This window comes from Struthio camelus, chromosome 2 (assembly GCF_040807025.1).
Source record: "Struthio camelus isolate bStrCam1 chromosome 2, bStrCam1.hap1, whole genome shotgun sequence".
Classification (NCBI taxonomy): Eukaryota; Metazoa; Chordata; class Aves; order Struthioniformes; family Struthionidae; genus Struthio; species Struthio camelus.
Window position 1 is genome coordinate 57030479 of NC_090943.1, and position 22058 is coordinate 57052536.

Genomic DNA, 22058 nt, shown 5'->3' on the forward strand with positions numbered 1-22058 from the left:
ATCTCTCACATAATAAAACATAAAATCTGCATACCGGAGCAGGGGGCTGCTTTGACACAGATTTAGATACAGTGGAGAAACACGGGTAATAAAAATCAATGAAGAGGCAAAATGAAAGGGTAAGGGGGAGGGGAAGAGCAGCACTCAGATCAGCATTCCTGCTTGCTTCTGGCAAATGCGTTTTGTTGAGTTTCACATTAACCCAACATATTAACATTTCATGAGCGCATAAATATTTAATAGTGACACCATATATGCATATAACGTAAGGCAGAATTACAGCAATCAATAAGAATGCCAGAGAAATAGTTAAGGCACTGTGTATTGCTATATAGCAAATTAAATGGCAATTTGAGTAATCAATATGTAAAGTAGCTTTGGAATGAGCCTCATTCACACTCTGCAAGCATCCGTCTTTTGGCATTTGCTGTGCAAAATAAGGCAGAGCTGACATGTTACATTTCTGCAAAAAGGGAAGATGGCAGAGCTTCTACTACATCTAAATATAGGCAGGCAAATTTGACAGTTGCGAATACTAATCTCCTATAAGAAACAGCAATGGCAAAAAAGAAAGAAAGAAAGAAAAAAAAAAAAAAAAAGAGGCTCTTTAAATGCCCAAAGAGAAATCATTCCTAATCCTGGCAACAGAGTTACAACATTCATTAGTATATTTGTAACATACTTTTCACAACTTAGCAACTCATATCCTGTTCCAAAGTAAAATGCTATAAATACAGCTGATAAGGGTGTGATTTTAATGTTATTTCCTTGATCAATCTGGTTACGGAGGAGAAATAAGCAGGAAACGGACATGTTTGCTTAATAAGCTGGTGAAAACTACAGCAGGGAAAGAAACATAACACATAGCTCTAGACTGAAAATACTTGTGTATGCCTACAGTTGTGAACTGCTGGCTTGATTCACACTTCTATCACAACAATTATTTTCCCAAGGAAAGGAAAGCAGCAAGGAAGCCACCAAGCCCACACAACCTTCATTCAAACGGAGGTCTATCATTAAGGCTCAGGAAGTGGCTGCACGCTATCATCTTCCTCCTCCTCTCCCTCACGTATCCCCCGCGAGCTCCAGATCCACCAGCCATTTCACAATCTGCAGGCATGGGGGCTAATTTTGCTTGGGTGAGCAAAGATTTCGAGGCAGCCCGCATGAACATGACGGGAGAAATCCAGCATCAGGATCAGCTTCCCTCAGTCCTATCTCAGCTCTGGGCTGCTTGACTGTCCTCTACTTTGACACTAGGCATCTAGTGCTGCTGCTTCTTCTTTTATTCACTACAGAGCTACAGAACTGGGAAGTCCCAGCATGGAAATACAGCTTCTAATATGCCGTTACAGATACAAAATCAAAACCATCTCACAATAAACCAGCACTAAATGCTGCATATAGTCTTCTCATCCTCTGTTCCTTTGATCAATACTGCCCACCGCTACGAGGCAGAGCAGAAAACAATTGCAATTTGCAACACTCAACACCAAATAAGGATTTTTAGGGAAAGGCAAAAACAAACAAAAATAGACAAAAATCTCAAGGAAAAAAAAACAAAAGGAAAAGAAAATTACCAAGAGAGCGCAAACATGAGAAATTTGAGTGAGAAAAGATACTAAAGAGCAAGACAGTGGAGAGAGTTGGTAAGAAAACAGATGAAGTGAAAAAAGAATAGAAAAATCTATTGCAGCACAGAAAAAATGGGGGGGAGGGAGGCAGAGGGAAAGAGAGAGAAAGAGACAGACTGAGAATGAGAACAGAGAATGAAATGGAATCGCAAGAACAAGTTGAAATGACTAGTAGATGAGGAGAAAGGAATACACTTATAGTGCTTTTAAAAATGCAAGGAGTTGAAATTTTTAAGAAAGCCAGTGTTAGTTATCGATTTTCTTGACATTTTTGCAGATGAAACTTTGCAGCCTATTCAGGCATGGGAATTGGACAAATACTTGCAGTAGAATACAGATCTGTACAGTTTTACTATTTTTAATGCATCTAATGTAGAAACTTCTTCTCTCTAACTTATGAAGTCCTGCCATAAATGGAAGGGAAACATTTCCCAATTACTAAATAAAATCAAGGAGTAACCAGAAAGAGAAATGAAGGCTTGGTATTGTTTCCCAAGGTAGACGCTTCAGGCAGTACTGGTAAGCAACCGCTGACAGCCAAATTTTCTGGGGAATTGAGTTAGCAATACGAATTGCCTAAAAGACTCTGTTTTCTCTGAAGCCAAAATCTTTTCAGCAAGCAGAAGGCAGCCCTCCAACATCCAACTGTCCAGCAAAGCATTTTAGAAAGATACAGGAAAGAATCTTCTTCCTTAGGAAATATGTTTGGTTCTTATTTTTGAAAGTAAGATCTTATATACTTTCCATTGTATTATAATTAATATAATTAATATAATTAATACAATGGAAAGTATGGGTGCTGAGCATCACCCATAAGGTCACCTACATTTACAATCCATGTACCATTGGCATGGGCAGTAATATAATAGAAATTCATATGTCATGCCAAGATCACAGAAGAATAAGGTAAAATCCCCAGTAGTGTAGAAAACAAAATCAAAAGAATTTCTAACTTCATGACATGAAACTTCCTATTGTTCCTTTGTGATCATCCATTCTATTATTCATCAAGTCCATCACTGTCCCAGGAGCACAAAACAGACCTCAGGGAGGCAGTGGACTAAATGAAATATTTTCCACGTTTGACTACCATGGATTTAAAAATTTGCATCCGCTTCAATAATGAAGCTTTTTCTTTCAACTGACAGCTAATGACTGACAAAGAACAGTGCTTTTTAAAGGGGTATCATCTTCAGATCCCAATCAAAAACCATGAAGAAGATACTGCCAGATAATCCTCCTTCACTAGGAAAATTGACCTAGCCAATCCCTTAATCCTTTACAATAAAGACAAAATTGGCTCCCAGTACACAACAGCACAGCAACTGTAGATGTAATTCTTAGATTCCTGAACTAGGAGCTTGGCAATAGAATAGAGATTCATTATGACTAGGAAGTAAATACAAAAAGTAAAAGGCTGCAAGATCTACTATAACTGCAGCAATACGTATAATAAATTCCACAACAGATAATTCAACTAGCACTGCTGCACTATTACAAAGGAACATTTCCTTACACCTACTTTATAGTCCTATCTAAAATGATCCTACAGAGGCTGAGTTTGCTAGCAGTCCGCAGTAGGTTAATATCAAGAAGTTCAGAGAGCTGGTTAGTTAAGATGGTAAAAACCTGCCTAGACCAAACACAAACAATCTGATAACATTTTAATACCAAAGAATTGCAGGGTTCCTCTTCCTTTTCTTGACCCTTGGCTTTACCTTTTCCTAAGCTTTCTCATCATACAGAGTAGGTTTTGCCATTCCTATTCCATTTAGGTGCTTTCAGTAATTCCTTAGGAAGCAAATCATAAGGATATACTTCCTGAGAAGGATAAGGGACTCTACTGCAGGCAGACTCAGCTTCTATTTTTCCTCTTCTCCATTCTGCTTCCCTCCCGAGGCAGCTTGTCATTTTCCTTAACTTCAGCATCAGTGATCTCCTAAAAACCTTCCTTCGGCATTGTCCCCTCTAACCTCTCTTGTTATCTCCCCTGTTTCATTTTCAATTTCCCATGCTTCCTCTCGCCCTTATCTCAGCCTTCCTTCACATTCCTGAGGCTTAACAGAAATTCTTCAAGGCAAAACTAAAACAGTTTTGTCCGTCTTCCTCAGAAAGGGACTGGAATTGCCATTTGTTAAGCCATGACCAGAGGGAAGAGATGGGGCCTATTAAAAGATGTTGGAACAGAAAAGGAAAGGAGCCACTGACGTGAGAAACTCAGCAAGGAAGCCATGCCTTAATTGGGAAAGACCTAATTTTATTGGACCATTTTAAGGATTACTAAGAGTCTCATGCGAGCCTCACAGGGCAAAAGCATGAACAAAGCTGGGGAATAACCAACATATTGTGTGAAAAGCACGCTGCACTTTGCTGCTCTCAGTGAGAGCTACTAGGAGAAGGCATGGAGCCCAGTATATGGCTAAGCAGCCAGGAGATAACCTCATACACTCATATAGAAGGGAAGGGAAAGGAAAAGCATTCAATTATGTCACTGTATACTAACGGATATGTAACGGGGCGAATTCAACGCGTCCTGGTAATATTACTTCTAGTGATTGCCTCTGCAGTCATAAAACACTGCTAACACAGATGGCTTAAAATTTCCAGTATTTGGCTTTCTTCTGGAAAATTATGGATTCCTTCCCCATCGTCCAAATCTAGTGCCAAACTATTACAAGCTACTTTGCTATGATCCTGCAATTGTTTCACATGATCAGTCCCCCTAGGAATAAGTTTTGCATGAAGCATGATCGTGTCGACTTCATTTCCCACCAAAAGCAAAAAGCACTGTGAATTCTCTTAAAATATCATAGAACTTCCTCCTTTCTTTGCCACTGCACACACAATCAACCAAATCCCTGTAAACGGTGGTGGTAACACCCTAGAAAGAAGAGAAGATCTCGCTGCCATGTCATCTTTAGAAGCAGCGCCAGAAACTGATCTTCACTTCCCACCGGCACAGGCAGGAGGGGAGCAATTTAGTGTTGGCCCATTCCAATTCGAACATAAGTGGCCAGGTACTCCTCCTCCATATACGCCCCATTCAGATGTGAGAGGGCAATACTTCTCCTTCCTTGCTCTCCTAAGACAGAGGAGGACGGTAGGAACCTACAATACCTGCAGGATATAGCAAGTTTCTGAATTCTTTCTTTTCTTCCATGGAGTGAGACGGGTCCCACCAGGACCACAGTGTTATTGTGACATGGGTGTATTACGAAAGCTTGAATCTTTATCTTATATCAGTGAGACAGGCAGTTGGGGGAGCACTGTAATAGCTAGGACATAGAGTAAATAGGAAGAGCTATGAGACCCAAAGCCACTCTTCTTCTTCCCCCACGTATACACAACTTGAAGCTTTGTAGATGAAGGGACTGTGGTTCTACAAAAGCCACACACATCTTCCTGTGCTCCCACTGCAACTTGTGCTCTCATTCAAAACCTACTAAAGGCAATAGCTAGATTCCTAACAACTTCTGCGTGTTTTGGATAAGGACTGCATTTTGCCAACAGCTCCCATATACATGGCAAGATTCATTTGTGTTGTGAATGGTCAGAAGTGAGCTGAACAAACATAGGACTGCAACGCTGCCATATGTCCCACAGTACATATCACATGGGGCTGTGCCAGCAGGGGGTGTCACAATTCTCTTACGACTCTCTTCCTCCTCCAGGATTAACCTGGCTCCATATTTACACTGCGACCGACCACTCCAGGCTTTGGTCTCTCTTCACTCATGGGGACCCGCTACAATTTTGCGGTCAATGACGTGAGCTCCTGGATCAAAAACAGAGAACTTCCTGGTATGTTGGGAGGGAAAGCAGAGACACTGAGTAAGGCTTGGGAAAAGACAAAAGGCAGACAAAATAGAAGATAGACATGAATAGAAGGCAAGAACAGAAAATGTGACAAAAAAGGTGAGGAAAAAAGAAGGCAAGAACACGTTGACAGGCTGAGAACCACTGGGCTTAGACATTTAGGCTTTATGTATAAAACTTTTCTCTCACATGAGATACAGCAAGGAAACAAAAGCAACAAAGCTCACTTTTTTTCCTCCACCTTCAGCAGCATAGAAATAAATTACACCCCTTTCCAATCATTTCTGGAGAAAAATAGCATGGCAGAAATCAGGCTTGGTTTTATTTCAGAAAGTGCTGAAATTATATGTTGGACTACTCATATCTGATGAGTCTAGAATGAGTAGGCACAAGGAGACTTTGTGAATTGGCGGAAGGATGTGTAGGCAGCCTCCTATAAAACAACTGCATGGGTTAGAAAGTATATGGCGCACAGTCTGACTGTGACTCAACCCATTAAAGTTCTGAAAGGTCTTTGTTGAATGTCAGCAATCTTCCTGCCTGTATCACCAGGGCTCACAAACATCACCTACTCCTCCACCATCACTACTAAAGGGTTCAAAGAAAAAAGAACTCCCTCCTCCATTACCCAAAAGTAGCAGCTCCAATAGCTGCTACGGAAAAAAAGCATCTCTGCATCCCGGCTTTGTGCATAACTGCTTGTCCAGCTCAGCAGATGTAGGGGAAAGAGGGTGTTGTGTTTCTGACCCTAAACTAGCTTCATTTTTCATTTTCTGGTAATCAAACCCACTACTGGATCAGCTGCAGTCCCAACATTTTGTTTGAAGCAGTTTAATAATCTTTAAAACTTGTTTCAAATACAGGAACAGAAAATTTAGGAACCTATCACTAAGTGCCTTAAATATCATGCACAAAAACGTAGTAGCAATGGATCCATCATAAAAGACACCAAGAGACCAACAAACCCAATATTCAAATTTACAGCATGGATTTCAACACTGGTTTCCCACCCTGAAGCTAATATTTTATACTGTTTGCAAGTTTTACATTTAATATTTAACAAATATTTACACAAAATAGATTAAAAAAATCATTGGAGGAAGGGGAAAAATACCTTCTCTTCTACAGATGAGGGAATCAAATTCCAGCCTACAGTAATATGATTTCTTTGCAAGGAACACTTATTCTCCCTATACGTATAAAGAGCCTACTCATCTAATGAAAGACAAAGAATCGAGCATAAACTTGGGTAGCCCACTAAGCTGAATCCAAACAAATGGATAGTCAACACTCAGAACTGAAGCCATTTAGTTTCTCTTTCTGTTTTTTTGCTAAAAGAAACAATCTCTCATGGAACTAGCTTAAAGGAAAGGAAGAGACAGAATAATTGTCCTCTCAAGACACAATCTGTCCTCAAAAAAGCAGAGACCTGTTTGAATATGGCTGCTTATAAACCCAGAAGAAAAATTCAGACAGATCACCAACTTGTCAATCATCAAAAGCAGATTCATAAGAGTGAGATATGTGGACACCACCACAGACAATGTAGTATAGGGCCTCTCTCTGACACAGGTGACTTACTGTGAAGAACAATAACCTGTAGTAAAATCCTACACTCCCCCCCAGCTGAAGGTTCTCACTATACTCAGATGCCTGTGAGAAAAATATAAAATAAGGAAATATTGAAATAGTAGCACATTAAAAGAGAAGATGCATTCACAGTTTACCCAATGGCATCTTCTCTTTCTACCCCAATATACTGTTAATTTAGCCAAGATCCAAGATGAATGGCAGTACACTCACAACTGGAGCAGTAGCTTTGATTTTGCTTCCTCCTGTCCAGAATACCTGGATGAACAGTAGAGGGCTGCTGCACATTTAGGGGTCAACTTATCAAAACTGCAAAGTTAGTATTTCCATAGAAGAAAAAGGCAGAAATAGGGCACACAGGCCAACCCAGGCCAACAAACAGCTATCAAATTTTTCTGGGTTACAAATAAAGGGTTTGCTCCACTTTGGTTCCTCTAGCTTGAACTCTACAACAAATTAAGCACATCTCATTATTTTACATCAATAATGGCAATCACTGAAGTGTACACACACACAAGAAAGAAAAAAAAAACACCTATGCAAATGAATAACACATACATAGAAGCACATATGTATATAAAATATTGGCTTCATATATTTATACCTCTTTCTTTATTGTATCTTGAAAACAAAATTGCTCTAAATAAAATCTGGCACCATGAAATCCCAAACAAGTCAACAACAAAGCACTAATAAATTGAGGTACTAATAGCAATGATGACATAATAGGATTTCCATGGAAAGGTTTTTACTCAAACCCTTTCTACACTCAGGAAAATTTCAAAGGTGCATTGCTACAAGTCACCAAAAAGAAAATCTCCAGATACCTGCATTGAATAAAGTCTGTTTTAAATGGTAACTTATAATTTTGTTTTTAAAATTAGTAGAACTTGAAGCTGAAGTAGTTCTGGAAAGGAGAAAATAGGAGCCGGGGGGAAACTTGTCTGCTCCAAAAGAACAAAAAAAGATGATCTGTCACAAAGCTTTATTCCAATCATTTTCTTCACTGTTAACTTTAATTATACACTCTGACTGTCCTGTAATTATGTAGCTTGGGAAACTGCCAATTTTTCCTGTGGAAACTTTTAAAATTTCTTGCAGAGATTCAGCATTACTTCCATCAATGCATTCCACATACTGTGTCACCATCTTTTAAAAGTAGAACCTCTAAAAACAGCAATTGATTAACTGAAATATGAACAAAATGCTGTGCATTTTACTTAAGTCACTGATGGCAACAAACAATAAAAAAGAAAAGCTAGCTCAACAGGAAACTAAATCAATAGGAAACTTTTTTTTTTTTTTAATCTATAAGGTAGCTAAAGACAAAGAAAATCATGGGGTTTTTCTTCCACTAAATAGCCTTTCTTCTTGAGGCCCCAGTCATATTAAATGGCAAACAGACAGTGAGATTCAAAAACAATTAATTCAAAGTACAAATAAAGAAAAATAACACTGTGTTTCTCTGAAAGAAGGACAATAGCCTGAACAGAAAACCCACTACTGTAATTTCAGGAAGAGACATAAAGCAGGAAAAAGGAGAATAACGGAAATAGATTGTGGGAACGTAGATAAGAATCAAAAGAACGAAAAGGTTTGGTTATTTTTTTCCTTCTCTGCAGTGTGACACCCCACGTTTTCATCTGAAATGCTTTCCTTTTTTCCATGATGCACAGTTACCCATCCTTCACGCCCGTGCTCTTCAACACATCGCAATAGCATTTCCTATTACTATGAATTATTCGTTTGGTACTTGTCTTCAGAGCTCCATTGCCCCTCAGCTGAAGGGCACTTTAGCTTCAGACACCCTTCCCACCTAACTAATCCATTTATTAGGCACATTAATTCAAAACAGAATGATTTACGAGAGGGAGCACAAGAAAGAAAAATGGAGATTACTGAAAAGACTGGATAAGGAGAGGTTAGAAGGGAAGGCAGGGAATAAGTAATATAAGAAGATACATTACAAAGGGCCATGCAGCGGGGACATCTTAACAAAGCAGCAGGTCAGAACGCAGTGATTTGCATTGCCCATTAAATGCAGTACTGGGGGTACCACATAGGCCTGGGCTACTGAGTGTACATAGTACTAGGGTACTCAGCATAGTCACTCTGATCTCCTGATAGTATCTTCTCTTAATACACTACATTCTGTCAGGAAAAACTTGGTATTTTGCAGGTTCATTTCACATCAACTTTGGTTTCCAGTCTAAATTTTTATTTATTCCACAGCACAGATATTATCTCATTTGGAGCCTTAGGAATTAACCCCATGGCACAGCAGTTAACTGTATTACAAAATGACAAGTTGAAAATAATTTCTCCTCCTACAAGGCAAACTGTCTCCTAGTTTCAACGGTGAGGAAAAAAGAAAAGATCTCCTGTCAAACAAGTTGCTCAATATGCAAGTGTTCCTTGTCTGCGTATCTAACAATTTCTTGTGGAGACTTCACCTCGATCAGAGAGAGTATTTTTATTTGCTAGGGTATGAGAGTTGAAATGCATCTAAACGGATAAGAAAGTAGGTGGCTTTTGTGATCAAAGGCTAGCAACGCTCTAGGAGTTGCATAGTGCCTTTTATCTCTGGAGTTGTTCTGTGCACTGCTAGCACGCCAGGGTGGAGAGCCATGGATGAGCGAGCTACCACGCCAGCACCTCGCACGGCTCAGGAGAGATGGGTAACCTAACGTATTCCCAGGCACATTAACAGTTCCCGAAGCAACTCTGGGCAAGTAATTTAATCTAACTGTGCCTCAGTAGGCACTTATATTGTACATGCATAGGCATACTCTTTCTCAAGTGGGAAATACATAAGGCACTCAAATAGTCTCATGACAGGAATCATACAAGACTGAAGACAGACATCTCAAAAAAACCACCAAAGCCCCTCAGGTCAGTAGTGCGGTAGCAAAAATATTCCACTGTATAAACAAAATTGAGTCCGGACTCAAGTCTCTTTTAAATAGCGAGTAATTATATGCAACACTGAACTCAATTTTCAAGACGGCACTTGCAACATGAAGATTAAAAATATGAAAAAATTGAGAGATGCCAGTGAAAGTTCTCTTTCAACAGAATTTCTGTCCTCTTTGAAGTCTTTCAAAACCTCTTAAAAATATCTCTCTCCCTCATTTGGGAGCACTGGCTACTCTCTGTAGTGTCCCACTATGCAATATTTTCCTCTAAAGCTGTAATTTTCAGAAGAAGCCTATGGAGAAGCACCAAGTCTCTTTTCATAAACAAAAAATACAATTCGGCATAGTTTTTCTAGCAAAAAAAACCTCACCGTCCAGTATATGAAATAACACATAATTTCAGGAATTTATAGTGTTTAATAAAAATTTGCTGCATTGTATGCTAGCACAGTATCACTTAATAGTTATTGCTAGCTTCAGGATGAGACAGAAAGATATATTTGAAGGGCAAATCTGATATTCCTGTGGTCTCCTACTATGTCTGTGGGTCATCCTGGCCTGGATATCTCAGCACACCCTTTACATATCTTTTGCACCCTTGACACTATCCTACTTTGAGCAAAAACTAGACCATATTGCATACTGACTTAAAAGTTCATTCTTTTTTAGTAGAAATGAACGGTATGCCTACTGTCTCCTTGTTACATACTATTTGCTTTAAGCAAGTCGACATGTGCCCACTTTTCTTGTGGAGTTTAACCACCCCAACTGTCTCAAAACTCTGACTTTCTTGACTCCTCACATATTGATTTCTTATCCTCTCTTCCCACGTGTGCTAGATATATCTGCCATGTGCAAACCTTCAGTTTCAATAAAGGTCAGGAAAAGCTGGTCTATTCAGATACAGGTATTGTTCTGCTGTATGCCTTTTCACGTAAGGAAGCAACATATAACTTGTTTCAAACTACCCTTGAAATAACAAATGTAGGAGGAGGAGCGGGTAGGGGCAGGAACGGGGTGTGCAAGTGAATCATAATTCTTCTTTCCTATTTGTCTACAAGCATTACGTCAACTACAAAAGTAATTTTAGCGGGAGCATCTTAACTCTCAGGACGCTGCCAACAAAGTCAGTTATCAAGGTATTTCCTAGTCAAAGCCTCTTTTCTTCAGAAAGCACTATTAGTTTTTAGGAGCCTTAGAGCAGGGCAGAAAATTCTGCACAATTATTCATTTCTGATTTTATGGACATTCTTCACGCATCCAAAAAAGGCACAAGCTTACTTCCCTTCTTTTTGCAGGCCTAAGCAAAAAGTAGCACGGCTTCTGTAATATTCGACTCAGACAGGCAGTGACGGATTCCGCAGCTGCACAGCATCTTCCCTAAGCTTTTACAGACGTGTCATCTTTTAACGTTTTATGCTTTGCTTGCCTAGAGTTCGTTGTTGTAATGGCATCACGATTCTGAACTTCCTCTTAGAAGGGAACCGTAAACAGGACATCATCATTGTGAACAGGGAACCGCACAGATCTGAAAGGGGAGAAGAAGCCTTACCCGTATATAAGCATCCTGGTGATGTTTAGCGAAGTACAGCATATTGTCGAGGGCTAGCATTCCTGGAGGGGTCTGTGTAAAATCCATTGCTGGGTTTACATGGTTCTGCAAAAAGACAGTCAGATCGCTCTATCAGTATCTTCACAAAAGCTATCAGCTCCCCAATGATTTACAATGTGCATCATGTCAGCATGCTGATGCCAAAAAAATCCAGCAACATAGCTCTTTTTGTTGAGCAGAAAACACACAACAAGGAAGTGGCCCATACCCCAAAGAAATGTTAAGCCAAACGCCAAACCTTTGTGGCTGGTGTATTAGTCGTTCAGCTCTGTAACTACAGGTTGGAGTTTTCAAAAGGTTGAGTGCCCTAGAAGCACAGGTGCCTTAGGTCTTTCACAGCAGAGAGACTCATAGGTTGTACCAGAGACTAGAAGTACTTTTCACTTGAAAATGTAGATACATATGCAAAGAGCCACCAAAACACTTATCCATAAAATTGCTATTGAACTAGCTCAGAAAAAACAGGAAAAGGAGAAAAAGCTGCTAAATTTGAAAGCTTCATTAAACCTGTTGGATCTTGTGGATGCCTGAACACAAAGGGTCACAGACAGGAATGTATGAAATTAAACTGATTCACTTTGGAGAAGTTAGATACGTTTTTTCTTATGTTCTGAATTTATTTTCAAGTATGTAATTAATGAATGAGCATACCAAACATTGCTGAAACTTGCTAGCTTCCACACCCCGCTACAAATTTCAAATGTTCAATTTCACACTTTAGGCGAAAAACCACACTTGCTCAAAATATTCATTAACCCAAGTCAGTCTTTTGATGGAATGGAATTAAATGTACATTTGAATATGTTTCATGTAGTTGGAGGTTTGTATGTGAACATTTGCCCAGCTACGGACAGGCTCTTAGGAAACACAGAAGCTGCTCAGAAAAAAGACGACCCAAGGGTACGGCTCCATCAAAAATGCTTATCTTCTGCTACAGTCTTATCACTACCTCCTTCTCAATGTCTCCAGCTCCACTCATCATTCCGACACAGGAAGATTTCCCTGGTCGCTTAGCGATGGCATTTCTATTCTGCAAGTCCCAGCTGAGAGAAACCCTTAATGTGCATTTACTACCAGAAAACTGACTATGTAACAATGGCAAAGATCACCTTAGATTTATTCTTTCATCAATCTGTTTCTTCTGTGTACACAGGGTTTGATCCACCCACTCACTGACAAAAGTATGTTTTTACTACTTTTCCTCTTGTTGATTTTGCCAGGCCAAAACGCTGCAGAAAAGTGAGATGAGATTCTACTCTCTCGTCTGTGTTATTTTTAGATGCATGACAGGTTGGTTTTAATCTGCCAATAATTCATATGCACATAAAAGATCAGAAATACTAGAAAGAGAATTTTATACATTAAAATGACCACTGCCACTTTAAGAGGAGTTAAAGGTTTGGAGATGAAGATGGTGTGTTTAAGAGGTTTTTTTTACATCCGTGGCTTAGGTAAACTGACATACAAACAATACAAGCTTAGGATCACCCACTCTGCAATAGGGAATCAAGAGGACGTTTGAAATCCTAGGTTTTATGGGGTAGTACCTATGCGTCTGTCTTTGGAAGGAAGGAAAACATTACACAGAACAACGGCAGTAGTCTAAGTGGAAACAAAGGCTTACAGAGTTGATTGCATTTTCCAAAAGCTCATCATCTTTTACTTAAAAAATGAAACAAAACAAAAACAAAAAACACTTTCATCTATTCATCTGACTAGAGAACAAAATTCCTTCAAAAATCTTCACGGCTATTTCCCCAGCTAAACCTTCCTTCCTCCACATGTGATACACTACTTATCAGTCAAAACACTCAATCAGCACAAACTCTCACACCGTTCACAAGCCTAGCAAACTTCAGCTTCTGAGGTGAGGTAACAGAAGAAAAAACTTTCCTTCTTGCCATCTTCAAGCATTCCAGAAAGTGCAGCTTTTGCAAGGCTGGGTCTGGCGGACACACAAACACCCCCCAATACTGAGCCTTTTTAAGGAAACATCTTAGTGGGCCCTTCTATGCACTTGGAATATTCTTCATTTGGGTTATAACAAAGTACAAGCCCTGGGTGGGGAACAGCACTTGATACTTAGCCCCATAGCAAGCCCTCAGAATTGAAAGGTAGGGAGAGAGAAAATGTGTGTTTGGGGGGGGGGGGGGAATATTGTGCCTTGCAAAATTGAGTTGCATGTCCTTGGAAAAGCTCTTGAGAAGCTGTCAAGAGGTAACCACACAGCACCAAGTGTACAACGCCTTTTCCAAGTGGAACTTCATTACAGGGCCGCACATATTCTCCTCTCTTCACCCCCAGGCTTCAAAGCAGACAGAATATATTTGGATAAATACCTGGCAAGCAGGGTGTATCAACATCCAGCTACCTTTCTCCAGCTGTTCAGCTGCTAGCACCCATTTTATTGGTATTTTAAAAACAGTGTTAAAATACAAGCAGGCTATTGAAATAAAAGCTAACCCACCGTTGCCTGAAGAGTTCTTTTCTTCAATCCATTCTGCAATGTCAAATTGTGAATGTAGAAATTGTGAATGCAGAATTGTGTATGTAGAAGCTTCAACATAAAGCAATAGCAGCAAGAGTAATAACAGTTTATTTTGCCTCTTACCATTGCTTAGGTCTACCTGTTCAACCAGAAAAGTCATCATCATCACCTCTTATTTTTTCTGAGTCAAGCCTATATAGCCAGTTACTTTTGTCTATTTGTTTTTAGAGTTTGTTACTTTGATACCAGGATAACTGGGGCTTGATCTTCAGCTCTGTTAAGTCATAAATAATCGGAGACATGCCAGCTGACAATAGCCAAGGACCCACAAGGCAGAAGTATGGCATGTGTGAAACGATACACTATCTTCAGTTACTCTTCAAAAAAGAAATGCCAGCTGCTTTGTTTCCTTCCTCTCCCCACCACAAACTCATCCTCTTCTCAACGTGTTGAATGTTTGTGGTTGAAATATTAGCTTATTGAGAGTGGGCTTGGAAATGAGATACAAAGCTAAATTATCTAAAATGCTGTAGTGAATAATTCAAAAGTATGCAAACACCCCCACCTACAACATAATTTATTAAATATATGGAACACAACACTTCAGGCATATTAGCTTTATCTGTTTAGTGTATAAAGTCTATTGCATATTTCTCTTGCCAAGAATAAAAAAAATACAAAGGGAACAGATTTATTACCTACAGCTATTCAGACCATTTTTTTTTTCCATTAGACTGAATAATATCTATGCATCTTTCAGCTTCATCATCTGAGCAGTATTTAATAGCTTATGCTCTGATACGGCACATGTTGATGTAACAAATTCTTGATGTTTTTGGTAGCCAGCTTAGTAGGTACAGCGGAAATGAAAATTTTGTCTTTTGCATGAGATGTAAATCCAAAATGAAGTTTGCTTATTGCATTAAAAAAAAGGCATGTTTCATAGGATTATAGTTATTCTGGGTAAATTCTAGTGCAGTAATTACATTCTGACAATCCAGCATTCGCATACAGGCCTAGCTGCATAAAGCAATCCTCACTATCTGGCGTGAATGGCTCTAAGGTCTTATTCTTGCCTTTTAAGGCAATCTCAGAGGGATGCATAGATTTCAGTGGTAAGACGACATGTCCGCACACTAAGATGCTTAATTACAATAATAGTGTACTGTCTGTAGATAACTGCTAATGGAATAAGCACCACTAGTTCCTTATGTTATTCCTAACAACAGTATCTTCCACGTGAATATGCTGAAGCACGGAAACTGCTTATTTCCCTGTATTCGTAGCCTACTACAGTACGAACTTCTCTTATTTCTGTCTTGACAGATATTGACAGCCTATCACAAATTCTGCATCAGTGCTACATTCAGCTCTGTAAGTCTGTTAGGCTACTTTGTCCTGAAAGCTGCTGCAGTAGGTGCTAGACCCTGTAATCACTGTGCAACGCAGAAAGAAGAAACTTTTGGTTTCCCAACCCCAAAGCAGCTTGGGGGAAACGGTCTTCTGTACGTCTCCCTTCTGGAAGTTTGTATTACAACAATACTAGAGAATTTCCCAGGCAAGAATTGGCATTGTAAAAAAAACTGATGATAAAACAACTTCAGAACATCTGAAGAACTTTGAGGGTAGAGTCCAGTTTAAATGGTGTTAATCTAAAACGAACCCCACTCAAACATATTCTCTGCAAAACGGATAATCTATTTACAAAGGTAGTAAAATTGATCACTTTCTCCTAGCCTGATTTACATATATTTACTCATTTTACTCTTTCTTCTAAATTCAAATCACTGTTTTGTAGACAAGGAAGGAAAACAAATTAATCACCCGGTTCTACATCACTGGAGGACCTATGCCAAAACCTTCCTTAGGCCAAATGAGAAAATTACAGTAGTACATACATGGATGTTTGCTCAGGAAGAACTCGGAATCAAGAAGGCAGGAATGTTTTAAGTTATATTTACAGTAAGTTATGAATGGACTAACTTATGTCAGAAGTATCAATGAACACACACAAACTCACCATTTACCTCTTCTCTCATGACTCCCAAAGTTTTCCACATAAAATGTTTCCATCTGTTCATTCACAAAGGAATTACAAATAGGAAAAAACGCTACATAAAAAACATTTGTATAGAGGTAGTCAGCTAAAATTCGTAATGAGGAAGTAATCTTGTCTTTTCATTTTACTGTATTGTATTCAAAGAGACCAACTGCACAAATTTCACCATTTGGTTTAATGAGATACCCCAGTGACTTGGGAATTTTTAACCTCTGTATATTCAAGGAAAGCAAGAAATAACAAACAGATTTGTTTTTCCCTTGATAATTCTCTGAGTATGCAAATATGCATTTCTGTCTTCCAAAGCTGATTTACTGATTTTCCAATGTGATTCTGGAATAGACTGAAAACTTACCTGGAGTACTCCTGACTTAAAACAAAGAAGCAACAGCAACCAGCAACCCCAGAGTGCATCTTGAGTCAGATATCTCTACGCTCAGTAATAGTTACATCTTTTAACAATACGCATAAAGTCTTTTAAGATACATTTAGCGTGAGTCATTTCAATTACATACACACACACACACACCTCCATCTTCCATATAAAGCACTCCACTACATTTCTATTGGATATGATTTTCACAGACTTAAAAATTATGTTTGTACACTTACAAAGGGGCAGTAGTTTTCCTTTAAATAAAGTAGCTAGCTTTTTCCAGCTTCATGTTCCAGCAAATATTTAGCTAGAAATTTTCTACCTGCTTTAGTATATATGCAGACTATTAATATATATTGCAAAGCATAAATACAAATCGCTCGAATCTACCTAAAACGTTAAGCAACAGCCTTTCTGAATAAAGTCTGAACTTGTCAATACTGACCTTCTCAGTAGTAAAGTCATTACTATCTGCACATCATTTGTCCGTCAAAAAAAAAATATTTTGTTTCAAAATTTGACTACTTGTATTCCCTTGATTCACTGAAAAATGTAAGTCCTCACAGCTTCACATAAGTCACCACTGGAAAAGTGTCCCAATCATTCTTCATGAACGGATGCTCTGCTATGGTGGTCAAGGTTGCCAAAATCTGAATATTGTGGTGGCATAATTAAGCCAGTTGAAATTATCAGATAAAACATTACAGGGCATGTCAAGGACAAGCACTGCACATTTTATAACACGAATAAATTACACTTCTTAAGTAAGAGGTAAAGCTATTAAGCAACTCTTGTTCAGCTATATCTGTATTTTGTATTACAGCTTTGCAAATGAACAGAGTTAATGCTTTAGATCCCAAGATCATAAGCCCTATGGACAATGACAATAGTTTGGAAATCAAGAAGAATCTAAAATGAGTGCTGTGACACTGAGGGGCCACAACCTGTTCAAAACAGGACAATTAAGAACCACCTTTTAGGTTTTCTATTAGTTAACAATGAGCAACTTTTAAAGTTGGATAGACGCTTAGTACATCATACAGAATGCTAGCTTTTTAAAAAACATTTTTAAAAGTGTTTTTGTGAACACAAATGTATCCAGTGACTACGGATTATGCACTCTCTCAGTGATGTTTAAAATGAATCAGTGGGACATCGTCATTACAATTACATTTTTCAGTGGGGGATTTTTTTTTTTAACCAAGTATCTCAGTATCCACTAGGTTTATTAGAGTGACTGAATACGTAGTCAAGCATCTGCCTATAGATCAAGTTAGATTGCGTTAAAAAATTAAAACCATGCTAGTTCATTCCTACTCCATACTTGAGATTACCAGTCCATTTAACAGCTGCATCAGCGTAACCCGTAAAACTTCTAGTCTCACAAATTTCAGGACAAAGTCAGTCTGCTTAAATAGAATTACTGTTGGACACGGTGCAAACTAATCCAGGCAGCTTTCACTGGAGTGAATTAGAGACCGTTCAGACAGCTCCAGCTCTTTCAAAATCGTAATGGAAGCATACTACTGCAGTCCTGGCCAACAAGTAATTTTTTTGTATTATTTGAACCACTGCGGTTAAGAAGTCTCCCAGGATAAACTGGAATAGTGTCCCCATCCCAAAGAGAAATAGTGATATCAATATAGGCCTCTTCATGTCCTTGGAACTTTTCAAGAGATTAACTGCTTTAATTTTACCAGTGTCGCTAAGGCAGTCTGCCTTTGCTACATAGACAGGATATAAGGCACGAATTCTCATCCTGCCCAGTAAAATAATCAGATTAACAAGATAGCGATGCAAGAAAACAGTATGAACAGTGCTAGCAGAAATAACAAAAAAAAAAAAAATCTAAACTTTAATCTCTTTATTTGCAAGATTTAAGTGTTTTTAACTAAGCAGAATTCAAATAGCACAATCCAAATCTATAGGGGTTACATGTAACACGAGTAAATCTGAATAATTTATACATTTGATAAGATTTGGAAAGAAAGATAAAATCATTGTTCCTAAGGTCAATTTATGGATGAAAAGTCTTTCGGGGGGTCATGTAAGCTTACTGTCTGCTAAGGTCACTGACTTCTGCTCATTATTTAAGGAGACTGGCTGGCAGCATTCACATCTTGGTACACAATCATTAATGGGCCTGGCTGACACTTCTTCAAAGACTACCTATTAAGGAGAAATCCAGAGCTCTCCAATAGGCATTTCATATAAAAGTTAAAAGGAATGATACAAAATAGTAAATAAGTGTATATAAATTTATTTTCTAGTTTATGGCCAAAACATGCGAGTTGCATAGCCTGTCAACAGGAAGAAAGAGGATCTCTAATGTTTTTTATTAAAAATAATAAAAGGTTCAAAACCAAGTTCCACCATATCCTGGGCTGCATGTGTCAGCCTTCTAAGCAGAAGGCAACCAGGGGAGTACCTTTTTAATTGCTGTAGTTACACTTCAGGCAATTTTATCTAAACGTACACCTCCGGATCCAATGTTTGTCTTTGTAATTAAGATTCACTAATTGAAACACCTTTCAGTGGTGTTTTCCTTTAAAGAAAATGAAGAAGGATTACCTAAATTGTGAGGAATCTACTTGAGTAAAATGAGGGTAAAAATAATCATTAGAATTTTCCTGACGATGTGTATCTACAGGGAACCCACATGGGGGGGAAGCAGACAACTTAACTGCTACAGTTGCCTTTCCTGTACATCATCGCTCAGAAGATTTGAGAGAAACTCCGAAAGGGATCCTTCCTACTACAACAACTATCAGCTTCAGTAAAGGATACGACACGTAACTATCAGCCTCAGGAAAGGATATGACACTTATTGTGGTAGGCATGGCACAAACACAGAACAAAACGACAGGCACTGTGTGTGCAGCAAATTAAACCTTCCTTAGATCTTGATTAATGAGGATGACTGTGGTGGCTGGGGACATCTTTGCATCCTGACGCTCTGCGCTCCTTTGAGAAGGATGAGCTTGGCAAAAGAGCTGGCACTGGGTTTAGGAATCTCAAAAGTAAATTGGCAGAATTCTCACCCTCCTTTTAGAGATTTCTGCAGAAAGGCTTTATGTTTTTGTTTGTTAAGCAAGCCAGGTAAAACTGCTGTCATGTGCAGGAGGACAGGGTCAGGCAGTGTTTAACTCAAATAAAAGTTCAGAGATGTGTCAGCTTTGTGTTTGAGAAAACTCCACTTCAGAATGAATTAGCTATGTGAATTTATTGGCTGCCTGGGAGACAGCTACAGCAGCTGACAAATTTCAACACTACGCAAGCCAGCTGAACTGCCATCCGTGGCTAGACACACAGACCCACAGTCCTACGGGTAAAAAAGACTGCTGCCAGTGCAGTGGTTCACACATTGCTGCTTATTTTATTATCTGTGACCGTATCAAGCTAACTACTAAGCGAAATACGGAAGATGAGCCAAAAACCAACCTACAGGGAAAAAAATTGTCAATATCTATGGTGTTTTAACTGCCTTTGGACTTACGTCGCTATATACAAAATTACTATCTCTCTACAGTCGAATCTTTCCCCTGCTTGGATATGAAGAGCCAAGTTTTGTAGACACCGAAGAGAAGGGTTTAGAAAAAAGGGCCAGTCCACTCTTAGGACTTTTGAGAAGCCCATACTTCTGTCCTAAGTTAGCAATAGCCTTTGTCCATCCTATATCATACTTCATCTGCCCTCAGTGGTGAGGTGGTAAAAAAAAAAAAAAAAAAAAAAAATCGAAATTCACTGCATTCATTTACAGGGGAATATCAATTCACCTGACTTTCATTTTTCTTTGCCTCCCTCTACAGGAGTATGAAGACCTTGTGACTAAGAGCTGTGCTCTGCAAAATGTATATACCTTTTGTTATGTCTTGGACATTTTTCTGCTGTGTCTCCAGTTTCCTCCACATAGCAGAAAGAGGATGGGAGCTGCACCAAAATATAGCAAGATAAAAAATATATATATTTTAAAAACTTTAAAGAACACATATTATTATCTTTCTATACAGGGGCTTCATTAACAAGTGGACTATATGGAATAACCAAAAGATTCTGAATTTAGATAAGAAGGTGTTTTTGATTAGAAGAAAAAAAATACAGCCATTTACAAACGAGCTTCTCTTCTCCTCATATTCTTTTAATTTTTTTTACAGACCTGAGATTACAAAATCCCATACTGAAAGAGAATCTTTTACATGGAATGTAATTCTTCATAACTGAAGAAAATCCAAATAGTTTGAGCTATGTTTTTTTACAATCCTTTAAATTTTACAAGAGGCAATAATGCATTATGAGTGAAAGGAGGGGGGGAGCAGAGTGACAGGTATATATATTCAAGTAATATACGCATCTGTTTGCATGCATGTATGCATGCATGCACACAATGGAAAACTGCATGGGCTTAAAGAAGAAAAATGAGTATCTGTGACAATTCAACGTAAATTGAATTTACGCTACTCCACAATACAAACATTACTTTGTTATTCAGCAAGGATTTGGTATGGAATCAGCTATTAAAAAAAATAATAATAATAAAAAAAAATCAAGCCTTGTGAAACAGATAGAGCCAGCAGAGCGATGGCATTACACATGACTAGCTTTCAGGGGACCGATTCTCCGTCTTAATTCTTCTGTGTGCAAATTCTGCAGGATGCGCAGTACATAGTATCTAGAGAAAGGTGTTCAAGATTCATCTCCTAAGACAAGGGGTTAGGAAACAATTAACAGTAAAAAAACCCCTTCTATTATGATACACAGACGAGCTACTTGAGACAAACTACCCATCCATGTCCATGGAGCTTGCCTGCCCCTAGGAGTTAACTGTGATGCACATAGTAAATAAGTGGCAAACAAGAAAACGATATACTGAAATCATAGACAGTATATAAAAATGAAAAGGGACATATAAGAAATGCAATGTTTTATAGTCCCTAAATCTGCAATAGTACATTTACATTTTTTAATGGATTTTCTTCAGAGGATATAGCCATTTTAATCAAGATGAGTTTAAGATTTTTATCATACAATTTCACAATTAAAAATATTGGAAAAGGTATAAAAATATAAAAAGTACTTTTACTCCGCCTGCAAAAGACTAGATCTTAACCTGTCATTAAGAAACTGCTTTAAAGGATGGATCTTCCCGCTAATATTCATAATAATCACAGAATGATCAAATAAAACATTAGAGAAAAAAACTGAAGTACAAAATAATTGAGATTACAGAGTTAGCTCATTCAAATAGAGATATGACCATATATACTTCATTCTGATTAGTCTGAACTTCATTAACATAATGATAAAAAGGTCAAAGATTGGAAGTACATCAATTTTTTTTTTTTTTTTTTTTAAAACAGGGCTTCTCAAAAAAAGGGACATTAAACTGAAGGGAAATGATCTCCTCTTCTCTGGGAGGACCAAAAGCTAAGAGGAATTCAGCCGTACGTGGTAAAAGACTGGTTTATTCATTTCAACAATGTGCAGATTGTTAGATGCCCATAGCTTCTGACAAACAATTTTGGCAAATTGCATGCAGCTGCATGGTAAACAAGAACAATGGCTTTAACA

General features: G+C 38.4%; 1 protein-coding gene across 13 annotated transcripts in view; it reads right to left on the bottom strand.

Annotated features, from left to right (window-relative positions):
- ELMO1 (engulfment and cell motility 1) overlaps positions 1-22058 on the bottom strand; it is a 328408-nt gene that overhangs the window by 152329 nt on the left and 154021 nt on the right. For all 13 annotated transcript variants that reach the window (XM_009679671.2, XM_068935901.1, XM_068935900.1 and 10 more), the window contains one exon: positions 11508-11612. In XM_009679671.2, coding sequence (XP_009677966.1) covers positions 11508-11612 — 105 coding nt within the window. The remainder of the gene's footprint in view (positions 1-11507; positions 11613-22058) is intronic.